This window comes from Macroventuria anomochaeta (assembly GCF_010093625.1).
Source record: "Macroventuria anomochaeta strain CBS 525.71 unplaced genomic scaffold BU25scaffold_6, whole genome shotgun sequence".
NCBI lineage: Eukaryota > Fungi > Ascomycota > Dothideomycetes > Pleosporales > Didymellaceae > Macroventuria > Macroventuria anomochaeta.
In genome coordinates, this window is record NW_022985367.1 from 833,351 (window position 1) to 852,583 (window position 19,233).

Below are 19,233 nucleotides of genomic sequence, written 5' to 3' on the forward strand. Positions count from 1 at the left end.
ACCTGCTCGTGGCCTCCAGCTGAAGCTGCGTAGAGTGCATTGCCGAAGTATCCACCCTGCGCATTGATGTCGGCGTCTTTGTCGAGCAGCATCTTGACTACCTGCTGGTGGCCTTCAGCTGAAGCTGTCTGGAGAGCGTTGCCGTAGCGTCCACCCTGTGCGTTGACATCGGCGCCTTTGTCTAGCAGTAGCTTTGTAACCGTACGCAAGCCTAACTGTGCTGCGTAGTAAAGGGGCGTGGGTATCTTTCTGAGAGCTTTCTCGAAGTCCGGCTCTTTCCAAGGCTCGTCTGGATCGCATAACTGGATCCAGGCAAGATACGCAGGATGGTCTATGGAAAACAAACTGATCGTTAGCTGACTCATTGCTTCCATCCTGTCTCCTGTCTTTCGAAGATGACTGCTCCAGAATTCTGCTGCGTATCTTGCGAGCGCGAACATCCCAAGAACTTTTGGTGATAATGGCTGCTGGAACTGCATCAGGTACTTCAAAGAACCTTTCGCTATCGCGTTGTGGCAATCAATGTCCTGCATGCTGTACTGCTTTGCTTGTCCTTGCTTGATCCTGTCTGAAACAAGGTACTCTTGGACCGAATAGTGCGCTAGAGCGATGATCCGTTGGGCAGGCCTTGCTCTTCCTTCCACCTTGTTCATGGTAATGGTGACTAGACTAGGGCAGATATTCAGCGCTTCTAATGGGTCTTCTAGCATTTCATCGCGGTCGAACGCTGGGTCACGTGCCACGTCGATGGCAACGACTTCGGCGACCTCTTCAACAGACAGCGACCGGGCAGAGAAGGTTAGCCATTGAAGGATGCGTAAGGCATACTCGGAGTCTTCTTCGCGGATTGCGCAGAGGATGCGGTCGTATGTCTGGTCCAGCGTTGGCGGCAAAGTGGCGAGGGACTTGCGTAGCATCGCTCGATTGCGACAATTACCTAATGTGTCAAGTTGACATGCAGCCCATCGGAACCTATGCTGTCGTCAGTTGTAGGTCTGCTGGGGCTTGGGTCAACACACGTACATTCCACGAGCTCCACACATCAGTGCAGCCTCGATCTCTTGCCTGATAGCAGCGTCCCTCTGCCATTTGACTAGGCTCTTGTCGTCAGACAGCCTTTGTTGAACGTATCGCTGTATGTCCTTGTCCACTACGTCGCTCTGAAGACAGACGGTATCCTCTTTATCTACATAACTTTCTAAGGAGCTCTCGATATCCCGCTCTTTCCGGCTGGTCATAAGCAGATGCAAGTTATGAAGCTGCCATCCAGCCACTATCTCAAGCACGTCCAGCAATTCTGAGCGTTGCGTACATTCGTCGAGAGCATCAAGAACAATATAGACCTGCGTAAACTCTTGCATTACCTGCTGTGTTACCTCTAGAAGTGCATGCAGTGACAGTTCTCGTTGTCCGTTCTCGCAAGAAGAGAACAACACGTCAAGGCTTCTGGGTATCAAAACGGAACGCTGCAGGAGCTGGCAGAGCAATGAGCGGAGCATCAGCTCTGGATCTTGTTTCTGTGTATTGTTGAAATCGAAGTAGAAGTACGCCGTCACCATATCAGTGTTCTCGTGGCAGTGCTGCAGCAGAGTCTCGATGATGGTAGAGCTCAAGATAGTCTTTCCACATCCTGGAATGCCGTACAACCAGAGCCGCGATGCTGGACTTCCCTTCCATTCCGTGAACTTTGCGCTTTCCAGCAGCCAAAGTCCAGTCTCAGCCTGCCGCTGCTTGTGCGCTTTGTAGTAGTTTGTGGATGGATCTGGCGCAGAGAGCCATTTGCAAAACTTGCTAAGCCTCTCTTCTTGGCTTTGGCTGTAAGTCTCGGTGCTATTCACAGGAGCACTCGCAATGTCTTCGGAAGACTCCCGTATCTCTTTCATTAGCCGTTTTAGTGCCTTCTCTTTGCCTTCGCCATAGATCAGCGGTAGATGACAGCCGAATATGCCTAACAGACAATACGCTCCATCCTCTTCGCGTGTCGTCCGGCGATTTTCTGTCCAAGAGAAACGCTCAGCTACGCTAAACTCAGACAATCGCCACCCTGGCAAAGCATCGATGGGTATTCCTGTGATCTTGTGAATGGTGTGCTTAAGCGACTCCTTGTCCCCTAGCCGCGCTCCCTCTTTAGAGAAGAACTCGACCGATTTAGGAGCAAGAAGTTCCTGGAGTGTCCAGCCTCGGGTAAACCATCTGCTCTGCTTGAGAGCTGACTCACCATCCCCATCTTTAATGTTGTTATTGACGTCTGAAAGGTAGACGTAACACCTCTCTGCGTTCTGATACCAACGGAACATAGTGTTGATCGCTTCTTGAAGCTCTGAGCTGTTTGACTTGTCGATGCAGCAGGTGTCTACCCAGAAGTAGTCCAGACCGTTACGCTTTGCCTGCTGTGCGCAGAAGCGAAGCTTCTGATATCCCTCCTTGTTTTGCGCATTAATGTCTTCCACATTGTCGAGATTCTTCAGATCGTCGAAGGTCACCTCCTGCCCCTCCTGCCAGGTGTGCGATAGGATCGCATAGGGAGGGATTTTGCCGCTGATCAAGTCCTCGGTCGAGCTGAGCCTCCCGTCGCTTGAGGTGTATAACAGTCGCATCGAGCCGTGTATGTGTCTATATGTGCGAGCGGTGGAATACGGACTTGAGGCCTTGAAGCAGGCTGAAGGAATCTATAGCGCACGGCGGCTCGCTCGCGCACGGCGTGGAGATCGTAGCTGTCGGGTTCGTTTGTGAGCGCTAAGGAACAGGTTATTAAGTCAGAGTTGAAGGAAGGGCCTTCACAGTGCCGCATTGCAGAAAGCTGCTTGTTGGGGTAAGCTGCGGTTCAAACACTCAGAACGGAAGGCGCAGCCTGCCTGCGCCGTGATGTGAGGCGGCCGAGCAGGGCTGACAACACATGATCGCGCGATAGCCACAACTGCAAGCAGAGAGGCAGTTCTCGTCTGAGGATGCGATGCGATGGTGCAGAAACAGCGAGTCATAGGCCTTTGTTGAAAAGCACATCAGAATGTCTGTGTAGCGTGCTGGTTGTGCAAGGACACACTGGCCTCAGGGACTCTATGCCGCTGTTCTAGTGCGGGCTGGCACGACCCACCTAACGCACTGGGTACCATCAGCATGCGCCACATCCATCTTTGTAGTCATACAGGGTAGACATGGCATTGAATTCATTACAATAGAATACAGCGATATATAAGCGCGCTAATGCCGGCTGATACATGCCAATATGCATTGGCAAACCTCGCCAGCTCGGGCCTGCTTCCTGGAATCTCCTCCGCAATACGGGGCTCCCGGCATGCTCGCTCCTAGGTCAAATAGCCTTCAAGATCTTAAAGATGATCATTCCTTGATCACACTTTCTGCTTGGCTCTCCGATCGCTCAAGGGGGCCCGAAAAGTCGCGAATGGACAGGGGGGTATCGCTGAAGAGTTGATTGACGACGTTGTTGAAATGATCGACAGCACGGCCAACACCGCAGTAGTCCTTGTCTGAGACTGGTTGGATTAAGGAACAGTAGCTGGAAAACTATTATGTATTAGTTACAGTTTGACAAGCCTGTGAAGAGGACACTCCGAGGGTCCGAGCTACTAACCTGTCTCGCGACACAGTGTCTCGTCACCCAGGGACGCACCTTATTGAGGAGAAAGCAGACTCTATCCTTCATAAAACGGGACTGCAGCTTCCACTGTAAGATTACAAATATCCCGCGTCATCATGGCCACCAACCGCGCCGCCAAATACAATGCGCACTTCTCCTCGAAGCAAGAACTTCGCCTCGTCTTTACATCTCTAAACGGTGACAACTCATGGCTTCTATCCTTCCCTCGACCTGTCACAGAGCGCGAGAGTACAGGCAAAGCATACCTGCGCATCGTCCACGACCCTGGCTCAATGGGCCTGACATCCAACTCTCGTCGTGGGTGGTCCACATCACTTTATCATCCACGCCAGCCGTCAGCAACGAAGCAGGCGTTGAAAGCCTCGTGCAGCAAGTTGAACAGGCAGCGGCAGAAGCAGGCATCGTTTCGCCTCTTCAGATTGACACGGCGCGAGGAAGGAGTTCATGGTCGAAGAGGTGCGGAATGGGAAGTGTTTTGTGCTAGTGCAGATGGGGTCTTGAGTGAGGCTGCCAGAGTACTGGTGGTTCTTGGAGGCCACTGTATTGAGAGTGTGGGTGGTGTGATCCGCGTTGACTGTCGTTCAGTTGACTCTTTCTGCAATGTTTGAAAAGGGTTTCTAATGCTCGTTGGTGGTCGGTCTTGCAGGACGTAAAGGGCCTCATCAGGCTCCTGGACGTTCGTTCAGGCTGGCCGTCCGGAGCTCGAAGATTGCGTAGTTAGTTTGTTCTCGTCATGACGGAAATTCGCGCAATGCGTGTCCGCATTCGTTGTCTTGTGGTACGCAGAGCCGCATGTGTACAGAGGTATGAGCCGCCCTGGAGAGCGAGGCTCGCTAGCTGCAAAGATGCAGGACGATGCATGTTGCAGGGCTTAGCGACGACTTGACGTCGGTGCGATGAGGTACTTTTCGGTACCGGCATCGTTGTCCCGCTGCGAGGCACTCCACAAGGCTGGTTCGCGAAAGTTGTCAAGATGGGCTAGTGTGTAGCACTCAGCCTTGTGACAGGGCGCCGGGAATATCTAGTTGCAGCAACGAGACGGTTGACCACTCATGTGGTCGCACGTGCAGGGTGCAATGCATGTCCGGTTAGACAGCTTGATCGTGGGAAGGGCAAGGGCACTGACGCGGATTTGAGTTGAGATCGAAGGAGCCGTGAGCACAATTGCGTGAGCGGGACGTGTAGTGCCCGAGGCAATATACTTACATCCGTTGAGGTGAGGCAGCACAATCAAACGTGCGGTTTGAAGGACAAACAGCCTGTGGTGGGCGTGAAAGTCGGCTTGGATGATAGGAGTCATCACGTCTACACGGCTGTCGGAAAGTGAAGGCTTAGGAAGAGGTCCTGAAGGCAGCACTGGTGATTGCCCTTCTTCCCCACCATGACGATTGCTTTGACTCCAGCAGCAATTGACCGCATCCCGCCTGACAGCATCTCATCTCGACTTTCATCATTAAGGATCGACAAATAACGACAACATACGTTCGTACGACATACCTGCAGGGGTATATCACATGTGGGTTCCAACGCGCAGTGCCACAATATCCCTTCCGCAAGGCGCAGTTCTTCCAGAAGCCTTCCTTATTCACTCGCGGTATAATCCCGCAAGTGCATCAAACCCACATCTCGACACCTGTTGCATATCATCTGCAAGCCTCCACATTTGATTTGATACAGACACATGAGCGGGGAATTGTACCCGCAGACAGGTGAACGCTAGTCTGTCCGTTTTGGCTGACCGGCCGCAGCATGTTGCAGCGTGACCACCTTAACGCCCTTGCCCATCATGGCTTCGGCACAAAAGTTTCTCAGCCGAACATTTCTGACACGAGGAACACACTAATTGACGAATAACGGCCAGAAATGTGATAACGCTGCGCGAGCCTACTCGTTCACGGTCCTGCGACCACACTGGTGAGGCAGACAGGCCCTTGTCAGCCGCAATGCTCACAGCATGCAGACGGCTACTACACGGGAGGTGGTTATAACAACACAGCCTGTTGCACACATCTTCGCCATCGCTTCCTGACAACAATTCCCCCTCTGTCCGACTATTGTTGTTTCCTGCCTAGTCCATTGTGTTTTTTTTATGATCCCTCATCGCGAGGGTAAGCCAGCCCTGGTACTCACGAGAGTTTTTTTTGTATTCCATTGGTCTTTTTGACGCAGCTTGTACGCCACAGAAACGATGTCTTACCAAAGCTACACCGGCACTCCTATTGAGGAGTGGCAAGACTTCGTCCTTTGGGATGATGACTGCTACAATAACCCAACGGCCAACCGAGGCAACAATCACCACGGCTACCTAGGGGTTGGGGTATCTGGTATCGAGTCACCCTATGTTACATCCGCACCTCCCTCGAACTACGACGGACCTTCATCTTTCGACTACAATGTCTCTGCACCGCCCTCAGTTGTGGGAGAATCGTCATCGTATGGCCAATTCTACGGCACTTCACCAACGTTCTCATCCACTGCTACGTCTCCACTTGTGGGCCGCGATGAGCTCCGTTTCTTTGGGTCCTTCGGCGCTTGCGATAATTTTCTCTCGCCTTTGCGAGAGGCCACAGAGTCGCCTCTTATAGACACGACTCGCGAGCGGATTGTCGATTCGACTAGCTCCCTAGCAACAACGGCAGGGCAGGTGTTCAACCCACACCTAGCAGACTCATATCAGGCGTTTAGTGGCCGGGACATGGTCGCGTCTCAGATTCTTACCAGCAACACAGGTACCTGGGCCGAAACGTCTTGGGTCAGTGAACCGATCGCAGAAGGTGATGAAAACGGTGCCTTGACATCGACAGCACCCATTCCGATCATACGAACACAAACCCAGAGCTTGAACGGCTCCTTCGACTCCTACAATCAGTCGCGGAACTCATGTGACAACCGAACAAGGGCCATCACCATCCCACAGCCCAACGGCAAACCGACAAGCTATAGCGCAGGGGCATCTCGTTCTCGATGGGTTCCGAATGTACCGCCCATGCTGTCAACCTCTCCTGTCTCACAACGTCGACCCCGTAGCTGTACCCTATCGAGGAGCAACTCCCGTGCTGAATACCGGAAAAGCCGGGCATCTCCACCGCCAACGTCTGCACACTCTTTGGGTTGGGTTTCTATGCAGATGGACAGCCAGTCTGGTCGTATGGCAGCGGCCACATCCTTTGAAGGTACACAGGGACGCATTGCTAAAGGCCGCAAGAAAGGATTGGATCCTAGGCAACGAAGCGAGGCAGCTCTGATGCGTATCATCGGCTCGTGCTCCAACTGCAAGAAACGCAAAGAGAAGTGCGATCCTGGCACACCTTGCAAGTCTTGCCTGAAGCACTACAAAGGCGATTTGGTCAACAATCCTTGCCGTAATCATTTGCTTGCCGACCTGACAAAAGCCTTCTTGTCCAATCGCCATGGATGGCATCCTACAGCTCGGTCGCTGGAGTCATCTATTGCACCACATGGATTCAGTATCTTGACAGACATTACGTATACGATCCCTCTGTACTTTGGCTTTGGTCAGCCGATCAGTGTCAGTGTTCATCCAATCGAGCTGGATAGCACTCAACCTTTGATACACGAGCACCTCGTCTATTCATGGCCTCCCCAGTCTTCGACCATATCCACCCATATCGAAGCTGTCCTTCCTGCAGTATTGACTGCGAACGCTGTCATGGAATTGAAACAGAACCTAGACGCACATCTCACGCGTCTCATTATGACGGAGTTCTCTGCGTTCCCCTTATACTGTTCGCAATTGCGGGCGCTCCGGAGCGTGTACATCTTCTTCCGCTCCTTCCGATCAGACTCAAAGCACAGCCACACCCTTTTACAAGCCCTCAAACTTCTTGTGTTAGTGCACATTGGCGGCGACATTACCCTGCCGAAGCGAACAGAGAGTCGTTTTCTGGCTCGTCTGATCCACGACACCATGAATGTATCCAGTGAATATCGACCGACGCCCTGCTTCATCCGTTCCCAGTTTGGCGGCATTATGCCCAACCTTGCACACGAGCTCATGAAGAGTGTCCTCTCATCGCTGGAGCTCTTGCTGCTTGGCCGCAATGAAGGAGAGTGGTCTGTCACATTGGCAACTCTCATCGTGGTTCTCATGACGGTTGAGTCGATTCATTACCACTCTGCGAAGAGACCGTACCACGAGGCACACAAACCTGCAAGCTCGGCAGCTCCCATCGACCACGTGGAAGGAGATGACGAGGCCGTCAATAAGCTCCTCAAGTTCTATAGCGCATGTTTCTCAGCGTGCCACACCCGGCTGCGACCAGATTGGGAAGGCGAGCCTGACAGGGCCGCCGTTCGTGCATCTACTTCAGATACATTCATCAAGAGCATACGCGAGGCTGTCGGTAAAGCGAGCCCTGGAGGCTATCTGTTGAAGAAGGCTCACGAGAAGAGGACTGACGATGAAGATATGGGATTCTTTTTCGACAGACTGGTCGCCAGGTTACTTCTCCTTGATCCTCAACCTTAGCACGTATGGTTTATTCGATTCTCATCCGCATTGGCGTACCATCGGAGAGGGCACGACTTCACGACACACGACTTTATGACCGCTACGGCTCTGTCTTTGTTTACATTGGCGCTTGGAGGCTGTCTGATCTCTCTTCGATTCTCTAGATCCCTTACTGGCGGCGAATGTTGTACGCTATTGTATCCAGGTTGTTCACTTTGATAAACATTAATCAGGTTACAAATCTCATCGTACCTTTACTTCCATGCATGTACTTGAAGCCCCTTCAACTGCAAAGGAAATCAGCACACGATACACTCATACCTTCATCCCTTCAAATACCCCCCAAAGATATACAAATCCTCCTCCGTCCTCCACTCTCCCCCAATGAAAATGCTTTCGCCTTTCCACTTGTACACTCCCTTCTCCTGCACCCCAATAGCCTTCAGCTTCCTCATAACGTTCAGACTGGCGGCGTTCCGCCCATTCACAATGACGCGCATCCAGACTTTTCTCCACGGCGCCCAGAAATGCATTGCTGTTGAAGAGCGGCACGCGTTCAAAACGGCGGTAATGGCCTCAGTCGCATAGCCCTTGCCCCAAGCTAACGGCAGAAGAGAGTAAGCTAGCTCAACGACTAGAGTGTCTTTCTCCTGCTCTTGAGAGATTACTAGATGCGGCGGGATAGGGAGGTGGTCGCCCGAGAGTGAAACGAGCTTGACCAGTCCGATGAATCTCGTGCTTGGTTCGACGGCGTTGCTCGCTGCTGGGGGGAGAATCTCGTGCACGGCAAAGGCCATTTTGTACGCTTTCCGAGCACATTCCTCGCCGGATGTAGGCGGGGGATTGCTGCCTGGTGGTGGGGCTGCGGGCGTGGTGTCTGGCAGGTAGATCCCCACCACTTTTTCCGTGTCTTCGATGCTTATGCTGGGCGGGCGGATACTGATTCCCGTCAGCAACGCTCGAACTCATATTTCGCTGTGGAGTGTGGATGAAGAGTGACGAGCCAGGGTTGGACGAGGTTGATCTGCGCTCGAGGACGGCTGGAGATGCAGAGGGTAACAAGGAAGAGAAGTACGTACCTCCATGCTGTCGTCTGTTTATTACTACGCAGTTCGTGCAGCCAGGTCAACTCATCGCTGTCTCGTTCGGCGTGCGTGATCAGTGTCAGCTTGAGACGGGGAGTGAACAGCACGGGATCCATTGTAGCAGAGATGAGGAGGAACTGGAAACTCTTCTGCAAACTCTTCTGCAAACTCTCTCAGCTGCTGATAGAAGATGATGTGAATCTCGATGTCTCGTGGTGATGTTGTGTTGTTTGTGTAAGGAGAGATGTTAGCCTGAAAGGATTAGGCCCTCTACGCCCTATCCAGCGGTATCGCGCGATTGATGCCCAACACATGGAGGAACGACATAAAACGTTGCAAAAATACCACAGAGAGCGTGAGTTTACAAAACAGCTGCCCCTCGAAGTCGGGAACACGCCCTATCGCTGTGACAGGTTATGTTGTATGATTCAGGGTGGGCGGTAGGGCGCCATGTCGATTTCCAGCGCTTGCAACATTGACATGAGAACGAGGATGTGGACTATTTGACGAGCACCAGCGCGTGTGTGGAATCAGGTATGTACAGTGCGTGATGATTTTTGGTACAAAATCTAGAGAACGCCAACAATGCATGCATGCTATGGGATTGAAATTCAAACTGAGTGCGGAATCCCGCTACTGGAGTCCGTTTTACTCTCCTCCTTCTTTCCGTCCTTCAGGATCAACTCTCCCTTCTCATCCCTCGGTATCCGCACCCACCCCGTCTTGAACCGCTTCTTACTTGCGTCGAACCGCGGGAATGGATGTGCTTCTGTATTCAGCACGATCTGATCGAGTGGCAGGACATCATTGGGGCCAAACAACAGATAAAAGTACTTGAGAGTCTCAGCCTGTTCATCGTCAGTAAACCACATTTTTACAACAGAGAGAACGAAGGTACTCACCAGCCAGAAACTCTCCATGTTATCCCTACTCGGCGGCGGAACCTTGGTCACATCGTTCACACTGGTATATCCACCCCCGCCCTCAATGGCGGTGTGGCTCACAAACGCGCTGAACATCTCCCATCCCCACTCTCGATACATCTCATCTCCTGTGATGCGCCACATGTAAAACAGACTCTCGACCGTCTCGGGTCTTTGCAGGTTATGCGCATCCGCAGGCTTGATGATGAAATCCTTCTTCCACCCCTCGCCTTCAGGGACGGCCGAATCCAAGTCGGTCGTCGAGGCGAGAACCTCGGTGCGGTACATTTTCGGCACGTCGTCGAGTTCAAAGTGGGCGATTTCGGGGGACAGGCCGGTGGCGGTGGTGCGGTACATGCCCATGCACGTCTTGGTCAACTCTTTTGCGAGCAGCATGTTTTCTTCCTGCTCCTTGCCCCAGGAGGGCAGTTTTTGGGCCGCGGAGAGGGGTAGGCCACCGGTCTGGGCGAGCGCGATGGTACCGGGCATGAAGCAAACTAGGTGGTCCATCTTTGGGTGCAGATGTCCGTCTAGTCCGCTGGGGCGCTCGGCGAGGACAGTCAGGTGAGAGTCTTTGGTGTAGGTGAGGAGGTGCTTTTTTACGCCTCGTAGGGTCTCGTTCCACATGTCTAGGTAGATGGGTTCTTGCTTTTGGGTTTGCAAGTACTGCTTGATCAGGTATTCGTAGTAGCTGTCTCCACGAGAGCCTAGACGGATCTCATTACCCCGGAAGGTACCACGGTCGGCGTAGATGAAGATTGGGACCAGGCCGTCTTTGGCTCCGTTGTCGTCGACAACTTGCATGATCTTTTCGGCTTTCTCCCAGTAGTGCGACTCTCCCGTGAGGTAGGCAAGGTACTTCATTTCGAGTTGCAGGGAGGTTGCTTCGGCGGTCGAGGAGGCGCCGCCGTCGGCGTGCGAGGCCTCGCCTTTGCTGTCCTTGAGGCGCACACTGGCCCAGGGGATGCCGGAGGGCGATTCATAGGCGCCCATGAGGCGGTCTGCGAGATCAGTGGCCTTCTCGAGAAAGAGGTCTTCCTCGTTTGAATTCTCGGGCTTCAGTCCCGGGAGGGTTTCCTGCAAGTAGTGTGCAGACAGGAGGCCTCCCAACATGCGGATCGTGGTCTCGAAGGTGTTGACGTCCTGGTCCTTGTCGTAGTCCAGGGTGGTGGCGACCCATTCGCGCGCGTGCCTGAGCTCCTTGGTCAGGTTCATGATCATCATGGTGTCTAATGCGTCGACGATAATCCAACCCATGCCATTGGGCTCTGCCATATACCGGCCATTCTTAGCGACCGGGTGATACTCGTCGTAGCCCCACCCGTGTTCCTTGTATGCGTTCCAACTCAGCAGGAAGGCATCCCTCACTTCCTGTCTCCTCTTCTCCCATATCAAATCTTTGTCGCTGGCTGTGCTTCCACTGAACCAGCCCTTTCCAGCACCCAACTTCGGCGCCGGCGTCTGGTTCGAGCCCGGCACGACCATCCAGTACACCAAGCCCAGCACCAACAATGCTATTGTTACGAGCCCCTTCTTGCTCCTCACGAACGCCCTCTTTCCCCTGCCACCGCCGTACCCGTATCCCGTAGGCTTGTCCTTGTACATTGGCAAGCCCTTGTCGTTCCCCGTGACCTTGTTCCAGACATTGTCCTCGAAGCGACGTGAAGCAGACTCGATGTTGCGCGGGACAGCGAAGGACATGTCGGAGTCGTGGAGCGCCTGTTTGGTGGCCTCGACGGCGTGCTGCGTCGATTGCTTGGTCGACTCGACGGCCTGCGAGGTGCGCGTGGCGGCGTTCTGGAGCAGCGAAAAGGCGGACGGGGCTGCTTGGGACGCTTTGCTGCGGAGGTTGAACGGGTCGCGCGCCGTGTACATTGGCGACCGTCGGCGACGCGTAGGGCTGGTAGCGTCTCAGGGTCCAATTGCCGAGGTGTAATCAAGTCATTGCTGCACCTTCACTGCTACTCTTTTTTCCAGTCTGGGCGCCTTTTTCGACTTCTGTAATTACTCGAAGCCAGGTGTCACATAGCTCCCTTCCTAATTGAGACGACAGGGGTAGACCGCCGCGCCTCCGTGCGGCATGCGGAGCTTCGGGGAAGACTACGGCCTCGTTCATCCAACACCGACCGCGCTGACGATGGCAGCACGCGCGGAGCCCGCACAGCCTGCACAGCCTCTTGAACCACTATCTAACTATAGCAACCGGATGGAGTATAACCAGAACACGGCTGCACCTACAGTCCTGCATGTTGAAGTTAAAAGTATTCAACCCGTCTCCCGTCTCATCATTATTACCACGTCGTGCTGTCGTCATTGATCGCCAACATGGCTCCAAACATGCCTCTACTTGTGCAGCAGCTGCGCTTCTTGTTCTTCGTCTTCTGTCCATATCTCCCCCTGTACAACTGCTACTACTCCAAGCGCCCAGACGCACTTCATCAGACCACTGGCACCTCAAGTCCAAGCCCAACAACTTGATTTTGTAGAGCAAGACGCAGCGTCTCGCCTATCTCAAACCTGCAGGAGCAGCAACAGCCATGAAGCACCTCCAACTTACCCCCGGTGAGGGTGCCAAGCCTCTGAAAGACAGCACAACTGTCCCCGCCGCTCTGCCAGAAGCCAAAGAAACAAAACTGCACCCGGCAAACGCACCAGATGCCTCGACGAACGCATCCCTCTTCTTCGTCGGAACAGCAACCACAATTCTAGAGTGGGAGGGCCTGCGCATCCTTACTGACCCCAACTTCCTCCACGCGGGCGACCACGTCCATCTCGGGCCCGGCGTCAGCGCAACGCGGAAAACCAACCCAGCCATCGACATTGAAGAGCTGCCGCATATTGACGCGATCCTGCTTTCCCACTATCATGAGGACCACTTCGACAAGCTCGTCGAAGACAAACTATCCCGCTCCATCCCCATCATCACCACTCCGCACGCGCACAGCTGCCTTACCTCCAAAGGCGCCGACTCCTTCACCAACGTGCACGCGCTCGATTTCTGGGACTCGCTGATCGTCGACGTGAAACCCAGGACTCTCACTACAGACACCACGCCGTCGTTGAAGATCACAGGTATGCCCGGCAAACACATCCCACCCGGTCCTCTGAACGTCGCCAACGAGATCCTCGGCGCCGTGCCGCCGACAAACGGATGGATGATCGAGCTAGGCTACTCGTCTCCCTCGTCCTCCAACGCCGACGAATTCGCGTCCGGGTATAGAGTGTACATCACGGGCGATACTTTAATGGTCGACGAGCTGCGCGAGATTCCCAAGCGCTACGAGGGGCTGGATATCGACCTCATGCTGATTCATCTCGGGGGCACGACGATCCCGGGGCCCAGTATGCCGCTGCTCATGGTAACGATGGATGCGAAGCAGGGCGTGGAGTTGATGCATTTGATTGATCCGGATGTGACGATTCCGATTCATTATGATGATTATGATGTGTTCATGAGTCCGCTGGATGATTTCAAGAAGAAGGTCGAGCAGGCGGGGTTGGGTGGGAAGGTGGTGTATTTGGATCGGAAGGATCAGTACAAGTTTCTGGTTAAGCAGGAGGGGGAGAAGAAGGGGATTAAGGATCTGCCCACTGCAAGCTGAGAGTTGTTAGCGGGAGCACAAATCTGGCTGTTTAGTTGGGCGTGCAGGTACAAAGATTGTATGCGTGATACACCGATTCGTGTTGTGCTTTGCGTGGTTCGTCATGCCCGCCGTTACACCATAACCATTCAAAGTTGTGCTGCAGTCAACGCAATGCCCGCACCCAGCAACTCACAAAGCCATCCCTCACACTTCAACGAGACACGAAACACTGAATGGGTGGTTTGCCATTTTATCATTCCAGTGGTAACCCATGGTGCGTGGGTCCCTGTTTCGATTTCGTATGCCATTGCAAGAGTAATCATCCCATAGACGCCCTCCGCCAATGCCATGCCATATCACGCCATCATCCTCTTCCTGACAACACAGCCCTGGCCCCTCATCATATTATGGGAGCGTTTATGCGGCCGCGTGCCTGCCCTTGGGGTTCTTCTTGCCCACGTCGGAGATGGTGAGACCTAATAGCGAATGATTAGAACGGGGATCTGGCGGTGTGTGCAGGTGCAAGCGTACCCGGGGGAAGCGACTGCTTGAGCTTCTCGGCCTTGTCGGTGTCCTTGAGGACGAGGGTGTAGACGTTCCTCGAGCAGCGGACCTTGAACTTGATGTTGTTGACCTTCTTGTTCTTCTTTATGCGCGCAGCTACACTATTGTTAGCCTCAAAACATCGATATTGAAGACCTGTCCCATCGCGGTTGCAATTCCGTCAGATGTTCCGTTCCTCAGCCGTGCACTCGATTCCAGCGCGCCGTCTGTGTCCCTCCTCTTTCTGCGATTGGTGATGGATGGCGGAACGTACACTGGGCATCCTTGCGGCGGCAGATCTCGATGAACTGCTTGATGTCGGAGACTTCGGAAGGCATTTTGGCGGCGGTGGATGGTCGGGTCGTGAAAATCTCAAAGGTCGCTGGAAGTTCGCAAAGGTGCATCGCGCCTGGCTACCAAATCGTTGTGGTCTCGCTTATTGCCGCACGGGCTGCTATGGGGCGGTGTTGGGTTAGGTTGAGAAAGGGATGGCGGGGTGCGAAGTGGGGCCTACTGTGGCGGAGGCGAAACGTCACAGCTGCAGATGCCTGGAAGGAGCAGACAGCGAAAAGGGTGGTGCTTGCGAGTTGGCTTCCAACATATATCTGCAGATTTGCGCTCTTCTTCTTTCATTTTGACCACGGAGTCTGACACCTAGCAATTTAAGTAACGATCCGATTCTGACATGCCGACTCCTCTCGATCGCGCAACGAGCCAACGTGTAGGTGACTTCTGGTCCTGGAACCTGATATACGTTGTGCGTATACTAGTCAGACGAACACCAAAGTGCTGACAGTGTTAGGCTCCCTTCTTTGCCTTTGCGGCGCTCATCACGGGTGTTGCTGCGTGGAGCATCTGGGGTCAGGACTTGTTTCCTAGCGCTGATCCTACTGGCGGTACGTATTCGTTGGCCTATCTTTCAGTGTTGCTTGCTGCAGGTCTTCTGGAGTCTATCTGAACTACCATTCAAGCTAGGGACGATTTGCTGATACGTCTTTGCTAGATCCGGAAACGTGGACTCGCGACCAATGCCTCGCCTGGCTTAACCATGTAAATTTTCCCAGTATACAGATACTGCTACGCTCGAGAATTGAATCTCTCGCCCTCAGCTTGATTCTCAGTGCTGAACTGATAACGTACACAGCGAAACCTACACCCCTCTCCGCTCGCTACCACTGCCGAGCTTCTGGAGCGCATCAAAGCCAACATGAGGGTTGCTCGGGACGGCAACTATGGCGCAACAGGTCGCCAATAGAGTGATTGCACTATTAATATGCGAGATTCATATGGCTACAGGTTGTTATGGGCGCGAAGTCCTGGTTGTGTCCTACCATCCATCTTGTTTTAGGATACCCTAGTCACGTGGATTTCGATTCATCGATTCATGAAGCACTTAAACTCAGCAAGCGGAACAAAGCTTTCGGTATAATCAATTTCATAAGGCCCTAATCCATGATCCCAGATAGACCACCGGTTCGCCTCACCGTGCCATTGCCGTTCCCAAACCCACGTTTGAAGTCGTTTGACAAATACAAACAACTCATCTCGCTCTGATCCCGAAACCAGACTTTCGGTTCTCGAGAGCCTGCAGCCGTCGTAGAGCCCTAGCAGAGCTATCCGAATGACCAATTCTCGACCCGCTTGTAGAGCCGAAAACCAATCGAATGGCTCCAGCCTTCGCTTTTTCAGAACTCCCAAACTCTGGCCATCCGCCCTTTTTTGCCACCTTAATCCCTTCAAAGTGCCAAACCGCCGCCTAGACATCACCATTGCCACGCTCGAACTCCGCCAGCATAGCCTCACTAGCCTTGTACTCTTGCTCTTCTTCAGCCATCATGGACTCTTCCTCAGCCATCTCCTGCTTCAGCCGCTGCAGCTCCTCAACCATATGTTGCTTATAAGGCGCCAATCGTTCGTCCATCGCAGCCTTCTCCTTGGCTATATCAGCACGCTTCTTGCGCGTGGCTTCGAGACGCTTGCGCTGCTCAGCGACTTGAGCTTCGATGGACTGAGGGCGTAGGCTTGGGGAAGCAGGCGATGGGCGAGCAAGGTGAGTAGGCGTGAGCGGAGGAACAACGTCAGACTTGATGCGTTTGATGTCCGGAGGTGGAGTGAGTGTACCCTCTGGGGTGCGCTTGAGGAGTGTAGCAGGCGTAGGGGGAACAACTGGTTTTTGCAACACCGTAGAGGTAGTCGTATCGACCGCAGAAGGCTTCGTGGTGGCTCTCTTGAGAGGCGAAGTGAAGGATTTCGCGCCGTTCTTGACAAAGTCCTTGGTGCTGGGTATGATAATCGCCTGTGTAGCAGCAGGGCTCAGGGTGGTGGTGGTGTCGAAGACGCTGGGCAGATCTGCAGGGTGCGGTACCGTGGGCACGCTGGATAACTCCACGGGTAGAATTGGCGGGATCGCACCTGCCGTCTCAGACTTCTTCTTGTCGTCGGCCTTCTCGACAACCTTCTTCACAGACTCTGTGCTCTCATCATTCGCGTCTCTGTGGGTAGATGTAGAAGTCTTCTTGGCTCCCTTCTTGGTCGAATTCTTCCAAGCCACAGCAGCCAGATCACCATCGCCATCTTTCGTAGCAGCAGAAGTGCTGTTCATAATCTCATCCGTCGATGCCATCTCGGAAGGCGCCGTGGCGGAAGGGTCGTCTGTGGCCTGTGTGGGCGTCGACTTAAGATCACCGGAGGATGACGCGTCAGGAGCCATGTCAGCCAAAGGTTCAGTGACAGCGAAGGGTTCCGTGTTGATTGTGGATGCCATTTCGGAAGCTGGGCCTAAGGTAGTGGAAGTCGACTTGGTTTGTTGCTTCTTGACGACGACCTTCGACTATATATATAAGTCAGCAGCAGGCTCCAACTGTCTTTTACTTTGAGCTGAAATCAAAATGACGTAAACAACCAGAAATGGGCTACGCACGGAAGAGAGAAGTTCTCTCACCTGAGCAGATTGGGCTTTCTTCGAGCTCTTGGTGGGCGTTGCTGGTGTATCAGGAGGCGCAGGTGATGATGTGCGCACTGAATTCTCGCCGTCATTCTTGCCTGCGGGCTTAGAGCCCAACAGCAACGTGGGGACTGGCTCAAGCTCAAGGGCATGAGGCTCTTTCTTAGTGAAAGCCTTATCAGCGGGATCGAATGTCAGCTCCATCTTCTTGTCTAGAATTGACTCTGGAACCACGGTCAGCGCTACTTCACGATTTGGAAGTTGGAACATGCCTTTGGTACGGTAGTGAAAGCGGAAGATTGCCCAGGGCTCGTTGCCTGGACGCTTTGCGTAGACTTTTCGCCTCTCGCGGTTACCCCTGGCGCCGTCCAGTGTCGAGTAGTTCTTCTCGAAAGTCATGTGAAACTGAGGTGGTACATCCTTGTAACTTGCAACTCGAGTACCGGTGTCGGCGTCGTCTTCGATCCTATCGTACTTGCATGCATCGTCGATCTCATGCTCCATACCGAATTGGCGCGTGATGTAGACGCGTAATTCGATCGTACCAATTGTCTCCGGTGCGTTCTTGTTGAGGATTGCAGGCCCAGAACGAGAAGAGACGGAAATGTCACTGTCGATGACACCGTCTGGTGTCTGGTACAGCAATTTTTCGAAGTCGAGCTTTTTGTTCTTCTGCACTTGTACAGACTTTCCGGCATAAGAGTTCGCTTTGCGGCACACACCATCGACCATGAAGTCGTAGGCAACGGTCAGAGTCTGCGCGGTCTTATATTAGCAGGGGACTGGCGGGGGAGTGCACACAACATACCACACCTGAGAAGCGACCATCGACTCTGATCTTGTGACCCTCTTCCACAGCGACGTAGCAGCAAATGGCTTTATCTCGAGCGTCGACGTACTCGCCGTACTCTTCAAGCGGCTGCACTCGGCCTTCCACGTAAATGTTGGCGTGAGCCGTGCGATCCGCTCCTTTCTCGATAACTTTCATTGCGAAAGCTGGAAGTTGCTGACACTGCGTGGGTGAAGATAATGGACTGAAGGGGCTCGATGAACGCGCCCGTGGAATGTGGCGTAAGCTCCGGGGTGAAGGTGCGACGCAATCAGAAAGTGCCGTGTGTTTGACTGAAGTACGCTGATGTGATTGTTATGGTGTAGTGGGCAGGCGCTGGAGTAAGAGCGTGCAGCAAGTGGCCGATTCAGCTTTGGTAAGTGGAAGTTGGAGCTTTGGTGAAGAATAAGGAGACGTGAGATGATGCTAGATATATGATGAACGAGTACCGTGGTAGCGGACAGCGCCCAGTTCATATACTCAGGTAACAGGACAGTTACGTGATGGGAAGGAACGCTGCTTGGAGAGCTCAGTTCACACGGGGTATATGTCCGTTACATGCATCGATGTGCTGAGCTTGGAGAAGAAGCGGGATGTGTGGTGACCGTGGGTTGGAGAAGAGATAATGAAGAGTGCTCGATCTTGAAGCTGATTCGTGGTGAGGTGAACGCTGGTCGCACCTACCTCAAATGCACTTACCTCACCGCTAGTACCTACAGCAAACCCCAAACATGACCTACAAATGTAAACGTCGATAGAAACGCCTGGAAAGCTGACCCACAGGTTCGCAACCGCCTTTCGACTCATCCAAAGCATATCCTTGAATCGTAGCTTACAGTCACAAGACTCGACTGGAGACTCTGCACACACCATTACTCTCATCTTTCTTGGAGACGACAGATTAGGAACTGAACGCAGTCGCGATCCCCGGGTACGCAACGGCTACATCCCCAGCTCTTACATGCTCGAGCATGACGTTGAACGCTCAGGCGCCCTTTCACATGCCAATTGTCCATCGCAGCGGAGGCTTGTTGTTGAAGCTTGTGGCTTCGTGCATCGTTCCTGCAAGTAGAGGGCATGAGCGGTAGCATCACGTGGCCATCGCCAACATCGACCACAATACACCAGAATGCACCAAAAGCGAGGGAGAGTGAAGGGCACGAGAATGGGCCGGAGATGGATTGATTAGATCAAGCAGCGGAAGGACGGATGCGGCAAGGCTGCGTGCGCCGAGC

The 19,233-nt window shown here is 53.4% G+C and overlaps 9 protein-coding genes across 9 annotated transcripts; 4 read left to right on the forward strand and 5 right to left on the reverse strand.

Annotated features, from left to right (window-relative positions):
- Positions 1-873: 873 nt before the first annotated feature.
- BU25DRAFT_250870 (HET-domain-containing protein) lies at positions 874-2,772 on the reverse strand. Its single transcript, XM_033701621.1, has 2 exons — positions 1,024-2,772; positions 874-977 (listed from the first exon to the last, which is right to left on the reverse strand). Exons 1-2 carry the CDS (start codon positions 2,595-2,597, stop codon positions 938-940), a joined length of 1,614 nt encoding a protein of 537 aa, XP_033565075.1. The 5' UTR covers positions 2,598-2,772; the 3' UTR covers positions 874-937.
- A 942-nt stretch (positions 2,773-3,714) lies between these two features.
- On the forward strand, positions 3,715-4,227 carry BU25DRAFT_419203 (uncharacterized protein; the record flags this gene model as incomplete). The annotated part of the gene is made up of 1 exon (XM_033707918.1): positions 3,715-4,227. The coding sequence occupies one exon, from the start codon at positions 3,715-3,717 to the stop codon at positions 4,225-4,227; it is 513 nt and encodes a 170-aa protein (XP_033565076.1).
- A 1,580-nt stretch (positions 4,228-5,807) lies between these two features.
- On the forward strand, positions 5,808-8,108 carry BU25DRAFT_455942 (uncharacterized protein; the record flags this gene model as incomplete). The annotated part of the gene is made up of 1 exon (XM_033709975.1): positions 5,808-8,108. One exon carries the CDS (start codon positions 5,808-5,810, stop codon positions 8,106-8,108), a length of 2,301 nt encoding a protein of 766 aa, XP_033565077.1.
- Positions 8,109-8,225: 117 nt separating this feature from the next.
- Positions 8,226-9,405, reverse strand: BU25DRAFT_408156 (uncharacterized protein). The gene is made up of 2 exons (XM_033705738.1): positions 9,170-9,405; positions 8,226-9,029 (listed from the first exon to the last, which is right to left on the reverse strand). The coding sequence occupies exons 1-2, from the start codon at positions 9,289-9,291 to the stop codon at positions 8,414-8,416; spliced, it is 738 nt and encodes a 245-aa protein (XP_033565078.1). The 5' UTR covers positions 9,292-9,405; the 3' UTR covers positions 8,226-8,413.
- Positions 9,406-9,738: 333 nt separating this feature from the next.
- On the reverse strand, positions 9,739-12,039 carry BU25DRAFT_489006 (glycoside hydrolase family 47 protein). Its single transcript, XM_033711391.1, has 2 exons — positions 10,078-12,039; positions 9,739-10,023 (listed from the first exon to the last, which is right to left on the reverse strand). The coding sequence occupies exons 1-2, from the start codon at positions 11,971-11,973 to the stop codon at positions 9,787-9,789; spliced, it is 2,133 nt and encodes a 710-aa protein (XP_033565079.1). The 5' UTR covers positions 11,974-12,039; the 3' UTR covers positions 9,739-9,786.
- Positions 12,040-12,233: 194 nt separating this feature from the next.
- Positions 12,234-13,882, forward strand: BU25DRAFT_408158 (Metallo-hydrolase/oxidoreductase). Its single transcript, XM_033705739.1, has one exon. The coding sequence runs from the start codon at positions 12,636-12,638 to the stop codon at positions 13,698-13,700; it is 1,065 nt and encodes a 354-aa protein (XP_033565080.1). The 5' UTR covers positions 12,234-12,635; the 3' UTR covers positions 13,701-13,882.
- A 2-nt stretch (positions 13,883-13,884) lies between these two features.
- BU25DRAFT_408160 (ribosomal protein L38e) lies at positions 13,885-14,618 on the reverse strand. The gene is made up of 3 exons (XM_033705741.1): positions 14,500-14,618; positions 14,214-14,342; positions 13,885-14,158 (listed from the first exon to the last, which is right to left on the reverse strand). The coding sequence occupies exons 1-3, from the start codon at positions 14,561-14,563 to the stop codon at positions 14,100-14,102; spliced, it is 252 nt and encodes an 83-aa protein (XP_033565081.1). The 5' UTR covers positions 14,564-14,618; the 3' UTR covers positions 13,885-14,099.
- Positions 14,619-14,910: 292 nt separating this feature from the next.
- BU25DRAFT_429280 (uncharacterized protein) lies at positions 14,911-15,480 on the forward strand (the record flags this gene model as incomplete). The annotated part of the gene is made up of 4 exons (XM_033708544.1): positions 14,911-14,946; positions 15,028-15,121; positions 15,229-15,275; positions 15,370-15,480. The coding sequence occupies 4 exons, from the start codon at positions 14,911-14,913 to the stop codon at positions 15,478-15,480; spliced, it is 288 nt and encodes a 95-aa protein (XP_033565082.1).
- A 501-nt stretch (positions 15,481-15,981) lies between these two features.
- On the reverse strand, positions 15,982-18,157 carry BU25DRAFT_455948 (uncharacterized protein; the record flags this gene model as incomplete). The annotated part of the gene is made up of 3 exons (XM_033709976.1): positions 15,982-17,055; positions 17,167-17,925; positions 17,978-18,157. 3 exons carry the CDS (start codon positions 18,155-18,157, stop codon positions 15,982-15,984), a joined length of 2,013 nt encoding a protein of 670 aa, XP_033565083.1.
- Between the last annotated feature and the right edge of the window lie 1,076 nt (positions 18,158-19,233).

Excerpts from the sequence above, each read along its gene's own strand:
- BU25DRAFT_250870 (XM_033701621.1), bottom strand. The coding sequence starts at position 2,597 with ATGCGACTGTTATACACCTCAAGCGACGGGAGGCTCAGCTCGACCGAG. Across the intron at positions 978-1,023 it reads ATGTGTGGAGCTCGTGGAAT|CATAGGTTCCGATGGGCTGC; the intron begins GTACGTGTGTTG and ends AACTGACGACAG.
- BU25DRAFT_408156 (XM_033705738.1), bottom strand. The coding sequence starts at position 9,291 with ATGGATCCCGTGCTGTTCACTCCCCGTCTCAAGCTGACACTGATCACG. Across the intron at positions 9,030-9,169 it reads AAACAGACGACAGCATGGAG|TATCCGCCCGCCCAGCATAA; the intron begins GTACGTACTTCT and ends GACGGGAATCAG.
- BU25DRAFT_489006 (XM_033711391.1), bottom strand. The coding sequence starts at position 11,973 with ATGTACACGGCGCGCGACCCGTTCAACCTCCGCAGCAAAGCGTCCCAA. Across the intron at positions 10,024-10,077 it reads ACATGGAGAGTTTCTGGCTG|GCTGAGACTCTCAAGTACTT; the intron begins GTGAGTACCTTC and ends GACGATGAACAG.
- BU25DRAFT_408158 (XM_033705739.1), top strand. The coding sequence starts at position 12,636 with ATGAAGCACCTCCAACTTACCCCCGGTGAGGGTGCCAAGCCTCTGAAA.
- BU25DRAFT_408160 (XM_033705741.1), bottom strand. The coding sequence starts at position 14,563 with ATGCCTTCCGAAGTCTCCGACATCAAGCAGTTCATCGAGATCTGCCGC. Across the intron at positions 14,343-14,499 it reads CCGCCGCAAGGATGCCCAGT|CTGCGCGCATAAAGAAGAAC; the intron begins GTACGTTCCGCC and ends ACAATAGTGTAG. Across the intron at positions 14,159-14,213 it reads CAAGCAGTCGCTTCCCCCGG|GTCTCACCATCTCCGACGTG; the intron begins GTACGCTTGCAC and ends ATTCGCTATTAG.